The sequence below is a fragment of the Pogona vitticeps genome, chromosome 3 (assembly GCF_051106095.1).
Source record: "Pogona vitticeps strain Pit_001003342236 chromosome 3, PviZW2.1, whole genome shotgun sequence".
NCBI classification, from domain to species: Eukaryota; Metazoa; Chordata; class Lepidosauria; order Squamata; family Agamidae; genus Pogona; species Pogona vitticeps.
In genome coordinates, this window is record NC_135785.1 from 28,810,281 (window position 1) to 28,829,817 (window position 19,537).

Sequence of the window (19,537 nt, forward strand, 5' to 3'; positions counted from 1 at the left end):
TCTTATGGCAAGATTTGGCATTTTCCTTTTGGGGTAATATAACAAAAATCTATCTCACAAAAATTTCAAGAAGGATTCCTATTCTGTAGATTTGATGGAAAAGATTTACTATAAACATCTAAGTTGTCGTCTTTTTCTGTATTTATACTTCTGTGAAACACTTTTAATTTCAGGAATGTTGTTATGTTTTCATTAGGTTTAGACATTTTGGATCTGAAATTTTTGTATGGTCATTCCAATATTATCATTAATTTCCTTTGCAAGCGAAGCAATACATAAGATACTGCAGTAAGAAGTTTTACTATACAGAGTGGGAAATTACAGAAGTTCCGGCTAAATTCAGAAAAAAAAGAGGCATTATAACTCATAGAACAAATATACAGTGTCTACTGGGTATACCAAAGAATTTCAGAAGAAAATCTATGAGAGGAAAAGATTGTGTAGGTTGTGAAAATCAATGTATTGTTGTGAAAGACCAATTGGTGTGCCACAATATTTTATTGTCTTGATGCATAATATACTCTGGACAAGGGGCTGTTGGGATAGAATATGGAAAAACAGAATTACTTCCATTTGACAATGGAATCAGAGGAGGCTGCATTTCATCTACCTATCTATTTCTATGCAGAGTATCTCATATGAAATATTATTTGATTGTCAGTTAAAATGCAAACAAGTGCTAAGAAATCAGAAGATGACTAAGACTAGGAAGGGCAGCTATTAAGAACTAAAAAAATGCAAATTTAAGGAAATGTCACTGGAAACCAAGGCAAAATATAATCCATACTATGGCATAACCAGTTCCTACATAAAGATGTGTAACATGTCGAACACTTTCAATTCATATGAAATTCAATTCAATTCATAAGAGCCTCGTGGCGCAGTGGTTAAAACGCTGTACTGCAGCTAAAACTGTGCTCACGACCTGGGGTTCAAATCCCAGGTAGCCGGCTCAAGGTTGACTCAGCCTTCTATCCTTCCGAGGTCAGTAAAATGAGTACCCAGCTTGCTGGGGGGGGGGGGGCAATGTGTAGCCTGTATAATTAAATTGTAAACCGCCCGGAGAGTGCTTGTAGCGCTATGGGGCGGTATATAAGTCCAAAAAATTTTTTATATATGGGGCATATATACTGGTGAGCCTTGAAAACAGTTTCACAGAATAAGTGTCTATTTGCATTTATATAACAGACAACATGAGCAATTATAACAACAGAATGTTACAGTTTGTGCACCCAAGTCTTTGACCACAGCACCAAGACAGAAGTTATGTGTAGATCTTCAGTGTGTCCCTTTGAACTCAAATTCAAATAAAAATCCAAGACATCTTCCTCAATTAGGTTAGGTGTCTTTATACCTGGAATAATCAGCTCCATATGTAGAATCTTCAGTTCCCTAAAATATCAGTTCAACTGTATTGAATTCATGAACTCACTATGTGGATTCACCCCTCAAAACAAACATATAGGAATTATACTAAACAAGGTTGGCAAGGGTCTCAGCAGTCTTGAGTGGCAACAGCAGCTCCAATTTCTTCAGCTCTCCCACTCTTTCTGATTCTAATTTCTTACTCATATCCCTGTTCTTTTTTAGTCCCGCCTCTTTAGGCTGAACCAATATTTCACAGGGGTTACATATGCACTCCTCATTATGATTTTTCCCTTTACATAAAATATCAGAGCTCTAGTTCTGAAGTTCACTGATATATGCTTGAGCTCTCTAACAGAGAATTTTCTCCTGAATTATGTCTGCCAATTAAAAATAGCACTTTCTGCAACTAATGGGAATCTCTAGTCCACATAAACCTATGCCACAATAGTCCTTAGGATTCTAATAGACTGTGTTGGTTTAAGATACAGGCTGAAAATCTTGTTGCCATAAGGAAAATCATCCTGGCTGTGATGATTGTTGACAATTCCAGACTTCTTCCTCCCACCCTACAGCCCCCAATAGTTTTGTGACATTGAAAATAATTGTACAGGAGCCTGAGAATCTTCAGGGGAGAAATTGGAAATGTTTAATTTCTGAAAAATTGCCACTGATGATGATATAATCAGTTTTACTCAGTATAATTTAGGCAACAGGATTTCAGCCATATAAATATTTTACCAGAGCTTGGCAAAATTACATTTCTCAACTACAATTGCTAGTAGCCACACTGAGAGATTCTCTGAGTTGTTACTAAGAAACTTACTTTTCCATTTTCTAAGCCTGTCTCTCTTCTAAAATGAAAATATATCTGGAACTGTTGAGATATTAAATTTTTATGTGTATTGTTTTCTTCCCAGTTTTCATTCATTTGCTCATATGCATACAGGATAAAAATATTCTCAAGCTATTGGCTTGTCTCCCTTCTTTGCCAAAAGTACAAGCTGGCTTTCTGTCTAAAGGGGCAGGGCTGGCTGTGTTAACAGTCTTAAAAAGTTGTTATGGCAACTTGAGTGCTGCTGTTAGATTTATTTACTAAAAGTCTAAAGATTGACATAAGCTGTAAAATAAATATCATACACATTGCTGTTCTAATTCTCTGTGGTCTTTGAGAAGTGCCTGTTGAGCAAACACAACAGGTATGATTAGCGCCAAACATGCATGCACATGATGAGAAGCTTGTTCACACTTGCCTTGATCAATTCATGATTTGCTGCTTTAATTACCTTTGTGAGCTGGAGAAGGGAATGCTTCCCTATTCAACTCTGCCTGGGAAACAAATTCCATCTCTTGTTTCTCAGATGTCTCTGCTGACTGCTTAATACAGGATCTACCAGGCTGCTTCTTGCTTCTGAAGACAAATATGTCTAGTTAACTTGCCCATTTGCAGTGGTCTCACAACTGGTTTCCTTTCGGCTTCCAGTGTAGACATAAAATCTGCATAACAGATCACCTGACAGAGCAGAAAAATATTTAAGGAGTTTTTTTGCAGCTTTTTGCTTTGAAAATGAGGATTTTTGTTGCTTTTGAAGGACTTTGTGAACCTTTTGACATTTCATCAGAAGACACTGTGAGAGATGTAAAGTTGAGGATAAAGGTAAGATCTTACCCATTAGCCAAATTGGTTGTCTATATTGTCCTGATCTTACTGAAAGTCAGTGAGTATTTATGGAGAAATATTTTATGGTCATATATGCTGTGGCTTTTCGTTTAAATTGTAAACAAGAATTTTAATTGTTTTAACTATTTTATTCATTGGTTTAATTGCAAAATATCTAATTTATGTTGCATTTTGTTGCATTTTAGCAGTTTAATATTTGTTTTAAAAATGCATTGTGAGCTGTTTTGGGCCCCTTTGTTAAGAGAAAAGGAAGGAAGGAAGGAAGGAAGGAAGGAAGGAAGGAAGGAAGGAAGGAAGGAAGGAAGGCTGGCTGATTGGAAGCATACAAGTGTGCCCAATACTAACTGGTCCATTGCAATTTTTGGCTAAGTGCAGACGTTATTATTCCCAAAGACAGTGGACTGCTTCATTTTCACAGCATGCTTAGACTAGTTTCAAGTTCAGGAGATACCGTGAACTTCATTTGACTTACATATTTATCCCTCACATACAAATCTTTTTACATTCAGCCATCTTACATATACTGCATCACCACAGAAACACCAGTTCTCCATATATCTGTATGTACTACACACAAGTGCCATGAGGTTTGTGAGATTAGTTTTGTAAACATAACACCGGTCTATTAAGTTTAGCTATACCACCTAGACTTGGTGCTGGCCATCTAAAGGCTTTTGTTATTACCTGTTCCACTAACACAAGTGAGTCTTATTCCTGCTAGGCAAGAGTCATTATCCAACATATCCAACTTTACCACACCCAATCCTGTGTTGGTAACTTGACCATGTTTGGCAGTTATTGTTTGAAAGAATGACATTCTAAACTTTGAGACTTATCTAGTTCATTATTGCCTAAACCAGTAGTGGGCAATATATGGCCATTCAGAAGTTGTTGAACTGCAAACTCCATCAGGCCTAGCCAGCATTGGCAATAGTTATGGTTGATGGAAGATGCAGTTCAGCAACATTTGGTTGTTGAACCAAATATTAGTCTCTCCATTCAAAACACGGGCATATTGATGCACCTTCAGTTCCACCCCAAGAAAATAATACAACACAATCTCACCACTCCACTAGCTACATGGTATTGTATGTTATTTCTGGTGTAAAAAGGATTGATGAAATGTGGCCCTTGATGGTTTTCACATCTGTCCATCATTAAATAATCTTTACTGATCTGATCTGCACTCGGAGAAAGGAAGTCTCTTTGCCAGAAGCAGAACAAAGCACCTACTACTACTACCTCATGCATACTGTGCAGTCATCTTCCAAACATCACACACCCAACACACAAAGCAGATGGAGGAGGCAGTAGTCATACATTCTCTGCTGGAGGATGAGGAATGAATGGATCTATTATTCTCACTGTGGACAGAGTACAGGACTTCCTAGGCTGGGTTAAGCAGATGGCCCTCTCCAACTGATCTGTTGCCTGAATTTCATTCCTGAGAGATGAAGCTTCAAGATTTTTTTTCTCTCTTTGAGACTTTTCTTGACATAGATATACATAGACATCTATACTGGGGAGTGGAAGGAGACTGTCTTTACAGAACTATTTGAGATAACAGAATGAATGTTTCTAGTCACGGTATAAATAACAAAGCAAATAGTCAACAGCAGGATTAAAACTTGGACTCACTCTAGAAGGCAGACCAAAATCTCCAGTTCTGCTGGGATCTCAAAACCACACCTTTCACAAAGAGAGGAGACTGCTATTTACAATTGTCTCTTAAAGAGTCAGACCCACAGATTACTGGATTATGGAGAAAGCCAGAGAGTTCCAGAAAAACATCTACTTCTGCTTCATTGACTACGCAAACGCCTTTGACTGTGCGGACTGCAGCAAACTATGGCAAGTTCTTAAAGAAATGGGAGTGCCTGACCACCTTATCTATCCTCTGAGAAATCTATATGTGGCACAAGAAGCAATAGTTAGAACTGGATATGGAACAAATGCACTGCTGAATACGCATGACAGGGTGACCACTATAGTCTTAAACTATGAATGCTTAGAGATCATATAATCCAGACTATCAATGCTTATTTACTACTGTTTCTTATATAATCTTCTTGCCCCCTTTAGGATTATTTTCATGTTCCTCTCTCTGAAGACAAGAAAGGGAGAAGATATTTAGAACTGATGTATGCTGGAGCAGTGTTAAAGGACAGCTGGATAGTTGCAGATGTCGGCATCTCAGTTTCTTCCACAATTAAATGTGTTGTTAAGGTACATCATGATTTCAGAAAATACCGGTATGCCCAATTAGCATAGAAATTCTCTGTCCATTCTGTTCTCCTCTCTAAATTATAGGTCTTGTGCAAGCAACAATTAGTAGTAGTCCAAAGCCATCTGAGGCCCTGGTCACACAAGGGAAATGTTTTCTAGTTCTTCCAATACTTTCCATATCTCTGTTGTACTGAATCATGATTACATGGTCTATATCCCTGGACGAACGTCCCAAGAACTTTTAGCAATACCGATTAATTTCCTTATTTGAATACTTATGGCCAGCTACACGATGGTACCAGTTTATTTTCCTTCTTGCTTCAAGGGGCAATTTACATCAATACATTAGTACCTCAGAAACAATTCTCCCACTTAACTCTGCCCCCCTCTGCACAACTTCACCGTGCATTGGCAGTTATCATTTCCAGCTCCATTAGTTCCTGTTGCAACAGAACCCTATGGTTGGGGTGCGGACTTGCACACGGGAGTGGAAGTTAGAGGCAACATTGATCAGGAAGGGGTTTCTGTTTAGGAAAGTGTCCCTCTGTTGCCCTATCTGTTCCTGCAGAAACGCATTGCAAACAATGGACTTGGGAGATCCACGCAGCAGTACTGGCAATCCCCCCGTGACACTGGCATACCAGCGTTTCAATATATCTTCCCCATATGAAATAAAACAATTATTTCTCACCAGTGATGTAATGGCAGCACCCCCAGTGACATACCTTTACCAACATACCGATGTACTGGGCATGAAATTTAAAAACAAGAACAATGTGCATGCTGCGGTAAAGGCAACCGCCTTCCCGGCTTCGATTCTGAAAAGAAGCAGGGCAGGTCGTGCACACAGGAAATCCTGGTAACGAATGCACTGAGACAACAAAGGTACAAAATAACACAACCCTCCTGGCAATGGGGAAATGTTCCGCAGTTACACTGCTAGCCGAGAAAATGTCTCTGTCTTGATTCTATGTCGTGTGACCAGAAAAGAAAATACTGACATAACTGGTGGATAGCTACATAACATTTCCCTCATGTGGCTAGGGTGTAACATTCAAACAAAGCATAATAACCTTCAAATAGTGACAGCAGGAAGGCAATGAGAATTGACCAATTAACATGGTGATAAATATAAAAATGAATCGCGATATTCAACGAATATCGCTGATTCATCAGATATTCATTGCTTCATATTCTTGAGGTCCTAAAAACTCCAAAAAAACATTCCTATATATGACACCTGTGACAGAAGGCCAAACTATACATTACAGATAACACATGATGAAAATCTGAAAACCTGTTAGTGCTTCTGAGACATGATTCTGCTGCCCCTGAGTGTCTGAGCAAATATACAGTGGCGCCTCACTAGACAGTTACCCCGCATGACAGTTTTTCGCTAGACACTGACTTTTTGCAATCGCTATAGCGATTCGCAAATCAGTGATTCCTTTTGGAGAATTTCGCAAACCGATTTTCACTGGACAGCAATTTTGACACCTACCTCCACACTTGCAAAACAGGTGTTTTCGGGATCTAAGCTTTGCAAGACAGCTATTTAAACAGCTGATCAGTGGTTTGCAAAGTGGCTTTCCTATGGCTGATCTTTGCTAGACAACGACGATTCTTCCCCATTGGAACACATTAAACAGGTTTCAATGAAATCTAATGGGGAAATGCTTTTCGCTAGACAATTATTTCACTAAACAGCGATTTCAGTGGAACGGATTATCATCATCTAGCGAGGCAGCATTGTACTTGTAAACAAAGCCTCTGCTTATTTTCACAACTCAAAGCAAGCAAATATGCAACTTACAGGAGATGTGAAAAGCTTTTTCAGTGATAATCAGACATTTTTTCAACACTTAAGTTTTCTCATGTTCTAATGACTATCTGTAATGTATATTGTTAGCCAGAGGCTTCATGTTCTATCGTATGCTTCATGTTGCTTTAGTTTTGCTAGCCTCCACAGTCATGGCTTGCCATGGTTAGCAGAAATCTAAACAGGCAAGACAGAGGAGGAGGGTGAGACTGTGGATGAAAGGCTGGCTCCAGGTTTGATGAAATACTATCAAAGTTCAATGCAATTCCCTCTTTGTAGAATCAGATGGTCACTTTTGTTAGCAGCAGGAATAGCTCTCTAGATCAGTCCCAGACAGCTAAGAGGGCACCAGGGTGGGGAGGGTTGGCACTGATCTTTGGTGGTTGGAGAAAGGAAACCTCAGCTCATATTGCTCTTCAGTAGTAAACCTTATTTGGGAGGAGAAGGACATGATTCAGCATTCAAACCACAGTATATGATGGAGAATGCCTCTCTCTGAAACCCTGGAGTGTCCATATGAGTCAAATTAGCAATACAGATCTGGTTAGCCTTAGGAAAGTCACAATCCTTCATACTGCCATCTTCAGGATGAAATGGGATAATGCCATGCTTTGATATCCTTATTAGATTAACCAAATAACTACGTATTATTTTTCCTATGCATTTGATGGTTAAGAAAAATTAAAAGTTGCATTTTATTTTCATATCACATCCACATCATGCAGTGTTGAATATTTATAGACAAAATACAGAGGAACATTTTCAACAGGGTCACAATCAGGATTGCGCAATACTTTTGAACCTTGTAAGTATCTTTAGGAAGCTAGCAAAACTCTGCTTTTTTGAACACCTTAGTGGTCCAGAAAAAAATATTGCCCAATCTTGATTTTAGATTTTGCTCATGGATTACACTTCCTAAATCCTTAGCCAAAATTATTGTTACCTGCACATCGTTACCAGGGCCATGATGAAAACAAAACAAAAAGGAACATTGAAACTAAAGTTACTGTTCTCTGTCCAGTCTTTTTGTTTCTGAGTAGTGAACAATCACAGTATTGAGCTGGAAAAGAGCTATACAGTAGAACCCCCATATCTCTGGGGGATCTGTTCGATAGCGAATGCTTGAAACCATGGATAGTAGTAAACCCTATATACAACATACAAGGAGGTGGGATGAAGGCCACAAGGCCTGCCTCCTTGTATGTTGTATATAGGGCTTCAATAAACAGCAGGTAACTGAAACTATGGATGTCAGTCCTGCAGGTACAGGGGTTCTGTTGTACTCCTGCAGGTGCTTTGACAGCCAGAGCTAAGCATTATTCGCTCAGCCTGTAAATTGTACACCAGAGATTATTGTGTCTTTTTTATGATATAAAAGGCTCTGCAACTTCCATTTTTGATTTTGCCTTAACACGTCTAGTTGATGCAGGTCAGTGGTTATTCCCTTTTGCAAACTAGAAATTAGTTTGAAAAAGAATGGCTAAGAACATCTGATGAGTAGCAAGGATACTCTATTATTTAAACTGAACTTGCAGTTGAATTCATAGGTTCCTATACTTTCACAGAAAAACTCATGCAATGACTCTAGTCTGCAGGCTGGGAAGGCTGCAGTTGTTACAGCTTTCGTTCATTGTATGGGGGCATGCTGGCATGTCCTGAATTTTTATTTAATATTGAAAAACAATTCCTTAAAAATTGTAGCAATTTGGATTATGGAACTGTATATGCCTTACTTGGAAAATAATCTGAGAGTTTGCTAATTTTAAGGAGGTGGGCATGAGCAGGTGTGTTGTATGCTACTATACGCCAATACCCCAAATTAGCGTATTATCCTATTTGCATACCACTAGTTCTGTTTCACTTTTCTCTTCAATATGCTTATAGGTTGCTTTTTATACTGTTTGACTGGCTGGACACATCAACAGATGGAAATTACTGCACCAAGCCTGAAATTTCCAATTATGTGAATTAGCATTTGGAATATACCTCTGTTTAAGAGCAAATCAGCCATTGCTCCCTATAGCCGGAACTTCTGGACTACATTTGCAATAGATGTCAAGAGATGCCCACATCCATTAAGCCATAATCCCATATAGATGATAGGTACACATTTTACAGGGATATTATTACAGTATATTATTACAATCATTGTTGGGTTTTCTTTTCAGGAAGAAGACAAGCCAATTTTATATGTATACAATGCTGTTACTCATGAAAAAATGCCCATATTGGGAAGAATTTATCTTCTTGCATCAAAGGTTTCTCAACTGAAAACTCTGGTAACCTTGAAGAGTGGCTTCCCAAACAGTATTTATTGTCTCAGGACTCCAGAAGGCAGGGAAATGTATGACTGCAACACCTTGAGCGATTATCAGTTAGATATAGGTATAAGACTGTTTGTGTATTTTTATCTGCTTCTACGTGACAACTTACATCCCCAGTCTTGTTTTGAGCTATCTGAATTAAAGCCTGAAACCCTATCAGGAAGTAAATCCGATATACAGTAATACAATGGGAATTACTTCTGGGTAGACCTGTATAAGACTCCACTGTAAGAAAATGTTAGATTTTTAATTCAGGAAAACATCCCAAAACATGAAAAATGCCTTCTCACTCAATTGTCCCACACTCCATTCCTGATGTCTGTATGTGATTGGATATTTCAAAATGCAGCTGCTAAAAAAGTGTTGGTTTACTTCTGTGAAGGATTTATCTAATCATATAATTCAGCTGTTGTTCAGAGATGCTGCTGATATGATTTGCATTATAAAACATAAATTACAAAATCATTTATAGACATTTTAAAATTCAAATTGCTGCTGAAATCCCTCCTACCCACAAGGATTCAAAAGCTAACATATTTGGCACATATTACATTTTTCATGTCTGCATTTCAGAGGACTGTAAAATAAATGAAGTCACGACTTGTGCCAATTTCCTTCTCCAAAGAGCTGTAAAGTGTGTGGTTTCAACTTGTTTTCTGAAAACTGCATGGTTCAGAAATGACAGAGTGTCAAAAAGTTACTTTTTGGATGACAGCTCCCAGAATTCTCACAAGATTTTGAAGGACTCTTGGAATAGCAGTCCAAGCAAGTAACTTTTCCAAGTTCTTGAAATGCATGTATGGCATATTGAAGCAATTCTTAATGGAATCAAATAACTGGATTTCTCAATTGGCAGGCACAACCCTTCATTTGGATGTCTGGGACGGATGGAAAGAATTCCTGACTGGATGTCTCTTGGGAAACATACCCAAAGTCCAACACTATCTGTCAAAGGAAGAACCAGTACTTAGGTATTGTGACAAAAACAGGATTTTAAACACAATTTTCTTTCTTTCTTTTTTAAATCAGCTGTCTGATTTAACACTTTAGCAAGCTTCTCACTGGAATAAGACATTCCTTAAGTGCTAAAGGTCATCTGATTGTTAACCACAAGCATTTTGCAAATTCAGCCTGTTTTGTTAGTGCTTGGTCAACGGGAGTTAAGCACTGCCTTAATTTGTGTCCTGACTGCTCAGACACAGGTTTGAGAGGGGATGGCTATGTTTTAAAACACTTTTATTCTAATGGCAATCTAACTATAGCATCTCATTGGACCATCGTAATAATATCTGTTCCAAAAGGGGTCCCTAGTGCTCACAGAAGGAAATTGGCCATTTGAACAATGATTATATAACAGCCCTCTAGTATAACTCAGTGAGTTAGAACACCTACATGTAGATGCAAGAGTCTGAATGTCTACTGTATCATCCAGGAGTGCGGCTGGACAAAATCACCAAGATTGGGTGTGACTGCTGGGGTTGTGTGATCAACTAGTTGTGTGGTCTTTGGACAAGCTGCCTAGTCCCAGAGCACTACAGAAGGAGGGACAGATAAATAGGTATGTGCAGGGGGAAAACTTTAGGATTTATTCTTTTTATGGTTCTTCCAGATGGCCACTCTTATGTTAAGGGCAACATGCTAGGGATGAAATACACAGATTAATCATGCAGAGTGGGCAAATGTTTCAGAAATGAAACATTTCTGTTTCATTTCCAACAACTACACCCATGGCTCCATCAGAAAGGGGGCACCCAGAAAAGGATCCCCACAAATGCTACTCTTTCCCATCTGTGTGGGAAGTCTGTTATTGGAATCCATCTTACCATTATTCATCAATATAGATTGGATAGTGAGGGTTTTTCATTTTTTGGGTGTCCATATTGAGCATAATATGACTTGGAGCGTAAATACCTCAGAGGTATTGAAAAAAGCTCAACTGAGATTGTACTTTCTAAAGATGCTTACAAAGAATAACATCACTCAGAGACTGTTGGTGTCCTTTTATCGATGCTCAATAGAAAGTGTATTGTCATGCTGTATGTGCATGTGGTATGCAGGTTGTATAGTGGCCCAGAGAAAATCGCTCCAGAAAGTGATTAATACAGCACAGAAGATTGTTGGGTGTCCCCTCCCCATTCTGGAGGAACTGTACAGGTCCCGCTGTCTTAAAAAAGCACAAAATATTATAAAGAACAACTCCCACCCTGAACGCTCTTTGCTTGAACTACTGCCATCAGGAAGACGATATAGACCTATTAAAACAAGGACAAATAGATTTAAAAAGTTTTTATCCAAGGGTGGCGATCTTGCTAAATTCAGTTAAGATTTAATTTGACTTTATTGTAGGGTTGCATGTGAATGAATTTTGTTGCCTTTGTATTTGTTGGAATTTTGTACAGTGCTGCCCCCATGACGATGATAATCCGTTCCATTGAAATCGCTGTTTAGCGAAATCATCGTCATGCGAAAACCATTTTCCCATTGGAATGCATTGAAACCCGTTTAATGCGTCATTTTGTGAAGATCGCCCATAGGGTAGCCATTTTGCGACGCGCTGATCAGCCGTAAAATGGTTGCCCTGCGAAGCATGGGTCCAGAAAACACAGGGCAGCCATTTTCTGAAGCCACCAATCAGCTGTAGAAATTGTCGTCTTGGGAATAAACAGTCCACGAAGCACGGACCAAATCCTTGTCAAGCGAAAATCGCCCATTGCAATGACTGTTTTGCGAAACGCTATAGCGATCGCAAAAAGTCATCGTTATGCAGATTCGTTTTTTAGCGGGGTTGTTGTCTAGCGAGGTACCACTGTACTGATTTAAAAGGCGTTTTAGCTGAATGAGTGATGCTCTGTCTGGATAGCACTCTGGTGATTTTGTTGCATATGCAATGGCAACAAAGTGTTATTCTCTTCTCTTCTAGAGCTGTACCACAGATATATATGAGTGATTTCGCAAATAACTTTGTTTTCTTTTAATAGATGCTTTGTTCTGTACATGGTTTGTTTCAGATATCAAAAGAGAGTAGCACTTTACATGGCAGCCTTTTTTGGACACCTTCGGCTTTCAGCATGGCTCCTGAAACATGGTACAAAGCCCAATGAAGCAGTTGGAGTACATCCGTACCGGGAGTGGTGTCATGAAAACAATCATGCAGATGTCTCGAAATGTCCTGTACATGCTGCTGCAGAAGCAGGCCAACTCATGATGCTGAAAGCTTTCATTAATTACAGTGTATTATGCCTTGAATGCCAAAACTCTACAGGACAAACTCCACTGAAATTGTGTATCCAACACAGATGTAAGGATTGTGTGGTATATTTGGTGACCAAGATATGGTCTGTGGTTTCTTATCCTGATTTCTCAATTCCCATGAAAATCTATATTAAGTTAAAATTGTGGCTTCTTAAGGCACAAAATAAGATTCATATGAGAAAACGGTGCAATCAGACTGCGGTCTTCAGGACACGAGTTGGGGACATCGTCCTTGTAGATGGTTTCACAAAACCAAAAATGACTTCCAGAGATTTTCATTCAGCCAGAGTTAAGGATACAGACAGCAAGAGGTGCAAACTGCCAAATATAACTCTGTTGGAGCATAAGCACAGTGCACGTGGTTTGAAAGCTTCAAAAGAGTACCTCAACAGGGCAAATGTCAAATTACCTCCAATAACAGAAGCAAACAAGAAAGTTAACATTGAGAGACATCAACAAAACAAGAATACCAGAAGAAAGGATGTGCATTTTAGTGGTGAAAAGTGTATGGACCAAAATATGTGTTTAGCAAGAGTTCCCCTGCCTCCCAATTCTGTTCTCAAACCAGCTTATTATTACTCCATTCCCAATGTAATGTTTCTGCTGAATCCTTCTCTAGAGTCTTTTTCACAACACAGTGGAAGAACACCAAGGGAGAATGCAATCTATTGCTTAGCCATAGCCAGGTATGTTTTGCTTCATTTTGTAAACCACTAATCAGAGCTGCATCTTTTTTTCAATCTGATTCCTTTAAAAGCTTGGGGCAGGGGGGTAGAAAAGTAGCACTAGGCTTTTACTGAGATTAACACATTGGCTGAAATATGGCATGTAAGGCAGATGATATCATCAGCCACAGCAGTTTTTTTTAAAGTTTTAAAGTGTCTGATTTCCTTGTCCAAAAGGTCCCAAGGCCACCCTGAAATCTCTTTTGCCATAGAGAAGCCATTGAGGATTATAGGAGTCCTTAGTTTCGAAAAATTTCCACCAGCAGTCATATCATCCTGCCACCAGTGATTGCTGGAAGTTAAAGACTTTTTCCTCCATCCCACAGCAAAGTAAATCCCAAGAAAGCCTGGGGATGGGGAGAGTTGGAAATTTTTAGTTTCTGAAAAACTGTTTCAGCTGATGATATTGTCAGCCATATGTAGCATAAGTTACACTACTGGATTTTAGCCATTAACTTAGAAGTCAGAATAAGATATTAACTGATGTTGAGAAAGCACAGGGCAAAATGTTGTGACACCTTAAAGACAAAAAGATTTTTTCACTGTGATATTTTGAAGATCAAAATCTGCTTCTTCAGACACATTAAATGCTCATACTGTGCCATAACAACTTCTGAAATCTTGTCCACCATGGATGTAGAGGTGCTTTATAAAAGTGGTCTACAAGCTACCAAAAATACAGTTCCAAATGAAGCCATGGCAGCTCACACAAATTGATAGCACCGCTGTGGGCACATATATGGCTCTGCAGTATTTATTTATTTTATTTATTTATTTATTTGATTTATACCCCACCCATTTGGTCTAAAAGACCATTCTAGGCGGCTTCCAATATAGCAAAAACAGTGAAATAATACAAAAAACACAAACAATTACATAAATCATATTGTAATAAACAGAATACAACAATAGAATAGAAAATACATAAGGAGAGAATAAACAGAAAAGTCAGATATTAACTGGAGGGAAGGCCTGAATGTATAGCCATGTTTTTAACTGACTTTTAAAAGTGTCCAAAGTGGGGGCCGCGCGGATCTCAGGAGGGAGATTGTTCCAGAGGCAAGGAGCCACCGCTGAGAAGGCCCGGTTTCGTGTCCTTTCTTTCCGGGCCTCCCTCGTCGTTAGGCTCCTCAGCCTCACCTCCTGGCTCGTGCGGGTGATCCAAGTAGATCTAGGTGGAAGCAGGCGTTCTGTCAAGTATCGAGGTCCTAAACCGTTTAGGGCCTTATATGTAAGCATTAACACTTTGAAGTCAATGCGGAAACGGATGGGCAGCCAATGCAGCATGGCCAGAGTAGGAGAGATATGTTGGTATCTTCTCACTCCACTGAGTAATCTGGCCGCCGCATTCTGCACCACCTGTAGTTTCCGCAGCAGCCTCAAAGGTCTAATCTTGAGATTACGAGCGCATGCACCAAGGTAGTGAGCGCCCCAACATCAAGGTAGGATTGCAGCTGGGCTATCCGCCTAAGATGAAAAAAGGCGGTACAGACCACGGACGCCACCTGAGATTCCATAGTGAGCGCCGGGTCCAGATGGATCCCCAAGCTGCTGAGGTTTGAATGTTCAGGATTCTGCCAAACCTTCAATGGTTTTTAAAATGTGTATGATACTTTTTGAGCTCTTCCAGGAAATGTGTAAATTCCTCCCGTTTTTCCCATTTGGTTGTGAAGTAGTACAGGTTTATTATGGTCCACATCCAAACATCATTTTAGAAGGCTTTTTTACATCACTTTATGAAATCTTAGTAATCCTTAAAAAGTTTGTAAGAAATGGTTGCTGTGGGTTTTTCGGGCTCTTTGGCTGTGTTCTGAAGGTTGTTCTTCCTAACATTTCGCCAGTCTCTGTGGCTGGCATCTTCAGAGCACAGAGTGCTGTCCTCTGAAGATGCCGGCCACAGAGACTGGCAAAACGTTAGGAAGAACAACCTTCAGAACACGGCCAAAGAGCCCGAAAAACCCACAACAACCATTAGATCCCGGCCATGAAAGCCTTCGCGATTACTTTGTAAAAAAAATCTCCTTTCACACTGAGAGATTTTTTGGTTTTTCTTTCCTTCCTTCCTTCCTTCCTTCCTTCCTCCCTCCCTCCCTCCCTCCCTCCCTCCCTCCCTCACTTACTTACTTACTTACTTACTTACTTACTTACTTACTTACTTACTTACTTACTTACTTACTTACTTACTTAACTTACTTACTTACTTACTTACTTACTTACTTACTTCCCTTTATTTGGTAACATGTGCTATTTGAAAGCTTCTTTAAGTCTTTTAAGTATGAAGCTCTGACTGCAGAAATGAACTTCGGTGGAAACCTCTATAGCACTGACTTCCAGCCCAGTACAAACTGAGACTAAAAATAAAGCATGCCTTCAGGAGGAATGAAAAACAATATTAAAATTACCTGCTAGAGAATTCTAGTGCGCTTCTGTGAACAAGAGAAGAGAATTATAAGTTTCTATTCAAATTACAAATCTTAGGGTTCTGTAAATGAAACCATGGCATTTAAAGCCACATATTACTGCTATATCTGTGTAATGTACAGTAGAGACACTCTTATTGATGCTGTCAAATCACCTCTCTGCTTCATGTAAGTTCTTGTTTTAATTGTGCAGAGAATAACAAAATCTTTTTAGTAACATAACCTTGACAGCTCTGATTCATACTTGGACACACCTAAAAGTAAATGCAGGAAATAGACTGATAAGCAGATACTGCCACCATGTGTTAGTAGTACTTTTGCTTTAGTATAGAAACACTAAAGGGACTTTGAGCTCTTAAAGCTGGCGAGACCATAGGAAACAGAAGGAAACAGCTGAGCAAGGTGACAATTGCTAGAGGTAGAAAAAAACTAAAGTAGATAAAGGAGTGAGTAATAATTATTACTTATTATTAAAATTATAGGCAACATATAAAAGACAACACTCTGCTTTACACAAGACAGTTAAGGATGATTGGGGATAAGTCATAATACACCTTGGTTTCCATCATAGGCATCCTTCAGTCTCGAGAGACTATGGTAACGTGCTCTGTATTGAGGACTTGGAACAGCATCTAGTGTTTTGACGCTGTACACGAAGCTGGAGTATCCTCTCCAGGGCATGAAGCCTGGGTAAAATAATATGGAGGATAGGCTGTTACCCAACCAGCAAATCCCCCCTGTCCACGTCGCTGAAATAGTCCAATGGAAAGGCAAGAACCAATACAACTGGTTTCGGCGACGTCACAGGAGTTGACAGAATGACACGAACTGCCTCTGGGACTCCAGCTCCAGATTTCGCCTCGGGGTTAACTCCTGAAGCCTTTTCCATCGGTGAATATAGCCACAAGGCAGTGGAGGTTTGGAATCGGAGTTTTCCTTCTCCTATATGGGCTGCCTCCCAAGGCTGACGAGTCCCACCTACCAGACCTGTTCCCTCACGGCATGGAGGCCGATGGCGGCAACTCAGTGGGGGTTTGAAGTCGGAGTTTTCCTTCTCCTAGATGGGCTGCCTTCCAGGGCTGACGGGTTCCACCTACCCACTTTGTTTTTCACTATCACTTTAAAAGAAACCAGTATTCCATGTAATAATGATGATGATGATTACAATGATGATGGAACTTCAGAACTGGAAGTGACCCTGTGGATCATCAAATCCAGCCTTTATCAAGGAAGTACAGTGGGGAATCAAACTCTGAACCGCTGGCTCCACAGCCAGATATCTAACCAGGTGCTTTCTGTATTCAGGACCTGCTTTATATTTGAAACATTTAATCTTTTGTCACCTATAATTAGAAACCGTGTAGTTGAAGAACAGTTTTACTGTATGATGAGCAGTTTGTTTCTATTGGAGGTTTTTCCTTAAAGTAATATAAATCTTTATGCTTAGTTTCTCAGAATATGGCTAGACCCCTCCATTAAGCAATGATAATGCACTGTACAGTATATAAAAGGATAAAATCATATAACAATTATAATTCAAACCACACTGAAAATTATTATTGCTCTGCCATCATTCTTAAACTTTATCAATTCATTGAAAGAATTATTGCACACTTGACATATATTTTGACAGACTGTCAAATGGCAAATGTGTCTAATGATCCTAATTACAGCTTGAGGTTTGAAGCTCAGTAATAATTCACATTTTGGCAACCTAACTAAAACTGTTTCCAGCCATATGAGATGCCATGCAGTGAACTGTTCAGAGCTCAGTTAGACTTTAATTGAAGGCCTAATGAGCAAGATTTTCCCTGCCACCTGTCCTATAAGACTAGTTTTAGTTTATGAGACTCAGAAGCTGCCATTTCTGTGGTCCAAGAACTTCAAAGTGGATGGAACACAGCTCGCCTTTTTCTAGATGTAACCATAGGTGCCCATATATCTTTCCATGGCTCTCTTATCTTTCTGTCCTTACACATTTCATTGGACTTTTATTCTTCCATTCTTGTTCTACTCAAGCAGTGAAGGGGAACAGGTGACCCTGTAGATGCTGCTGGGTGGCAACCCCTCTCATGTGTGTCGTTGGTTATGTTTATGATGAAGTCCAACAACATCTAGAAGGCCACAAGTTCCCTATCCATGAACTAAAAGTTGAAATCATTTTCTTTAGCTGACAATTATGGCTGAAAGTTCCTTTCAAAGTATCTACTCTACATAGATGTATGCAGAGCTCTTTTCTTCCAACCCTCAAGAAAAAAGAGTTCTCCCAATAAGAATCAGTACACATCTTCAGCAGAAATTAAATCTAGATACAGGTAACTGCATTTACTTAGATTCATACCTTGTTGTCCTTTCCTCTTCTTTTCCTTTGCTGGCTACTCCTTCCTAAACATACATTCAGATTATAAATGCCTTGTGGTGGGAATTTCTCTTTTGCTCATGTTAACCTGTAAAGCTTTATACCAGTACATGGAGCTTAATACCAGTATATACAATCGAATAATTAATAATTGTGTGCCATTAAGTCAATTCTGATTTATGGTGATCCTTTTGGGTGTGTGTGTGTGTTTCTAGGTAGAGATTACTCAGAAGTAATTTACCCTTCCATTCTTCTGGGGGCATCCTGGGACTGTGCAGCTTGCCCAAGGCCACATAGGCTGGCTCTCCTGGGATGCACAGTGTGGAATTCAAACCACAGCCTTTGCTCTGCAACCAGAAACCTAACTTGCTGAGCTATCCAGCTAACTACAAAGTTATTGCACATTTATATTCCATTTACTGTAGCAGGTGCAATGTACTGAATCAGTGCTTCCTCTATGCCACCTAAAGTAACCAATACCATATGTAAATTGTTTTATTTCAGTGCATTTAAAGAGAAACCTTGGCTTCAGCAACTGGGCATCGCAAGAACTTTGGCTAAGAAAAGCATATACAAACCTGTGTCCTGACTAGACCCAATGTTAAAGAAGCATCTTTACAAGATGGATGATCTAGAAAAGAAAAAATGTATTTTGGGATATTGTGCTTAAGTAGTAGTTACTGCTCTATTTTTGTCAGCCTCCGGCCAATAATTGATACCAGGAACACATTAAAAAGAGGAATGTTAAGGTGTATTAATAAGTCAGACATACTACAAATATAATATGGATATTTCTAGGCTTTTAGAGTAAAACTTTATATATAGCACTGCTTAAGAAAAAGAGAGGCAGAAAGGGAAGAATTTGCAAATGGAAGTGAAAGTGTGGTTTTACCACTGAACTCTGGCCCTCTGCTCCCAGACTTCAGAAAGATCACATTGTGAGAAATAGTTTTCAACTGAGGCCCTTTGGATACTGAGAAACATTATCTGATTGCAGTAGAGATATTTTGCATGTGAATAAGTACATCAGGTGTCATTTGGGGAGAATTGGGCATGTTCTACACATACACATAAGCCCAAAATGCAAGCCTTTATGTCAACTGTAAATTACTATTGCTCTAATTCCACTATAACATCATTCTCAACACAGATAAAGAAGGCATAATCCTCCTCATGCTGCCTGTCATTCATGTGAATGTATTTCCTATTTGTTATTTATTTGCTACCACATCTTGTCTGCATTATCATTTCAATCCAATGTATGACATTGCTTTAATCAATTTATTATCATAAAATTGAGTTTTATTTTTTAATTAACTTCAAATCATAGGCATCCTTCAGTGTCGAGAGATTATGGTAACATGCT

The 19,537-nt window shown here is 39.2% G+C and overlaps 1 protein-coding gene across 1 annotated transcript; it reads left to right on the forward strand.

Annotated features, from left to right (window-relative positions):
* The first annotated feature begins 1,122 nt into the window (after positions 1-1,122).
* On the forward strand, positions 1,123-18,871 carry ANKUB1 (ankyrin repeat and ubiquitin domain containing 1). The gene is made up of 6 exons (XM_020781849.3): positions 1,123-3,022; positions 5,129-5,272; positions 9,260-9,476; positions 10,272-10,386; positions 12,424-13,353; positions 18,676-18,871. Exons 1-6 carry the CDS (start codon positions 2,933-2,935, stop codon positions 18,758-18,760), a joined length of 1,581 nt encoding a protein of 526 aa, XP_020637508.3. The 5' UTR covers positions 1,123-2,932; the 3' UTR covers positions 18,761-18,871.
* The last annotated feature ends 666 nt before the right edge of the window (positions 18,872-19,537 follow it).

Excerpts from the sequence above, each read along its gene's own strand:
- ANKUB1 (XM_020781849.3), top strand. The coding sequence starts at position 2,933 with ATGAGGATTTTTGTTGCTTTTGAAGGACTTTGTGAACCTTTTGACATT. Across the intron at positions 9,477-10,271 it reads CGATTATCAGTTAGATATAG|GCACAACCCTTCATTTGGAT; the intron begins GTATAAGACTGT and ends CTCAATTGGCAG. Across the intron at positions 13,354-18,675 it reads TATTGCTTAGCCATAGCCAG|TGCATTTAAAGAGAAACCTT; the intron begins GTATGTTTTGCT and ends GTTTTATTTCAG.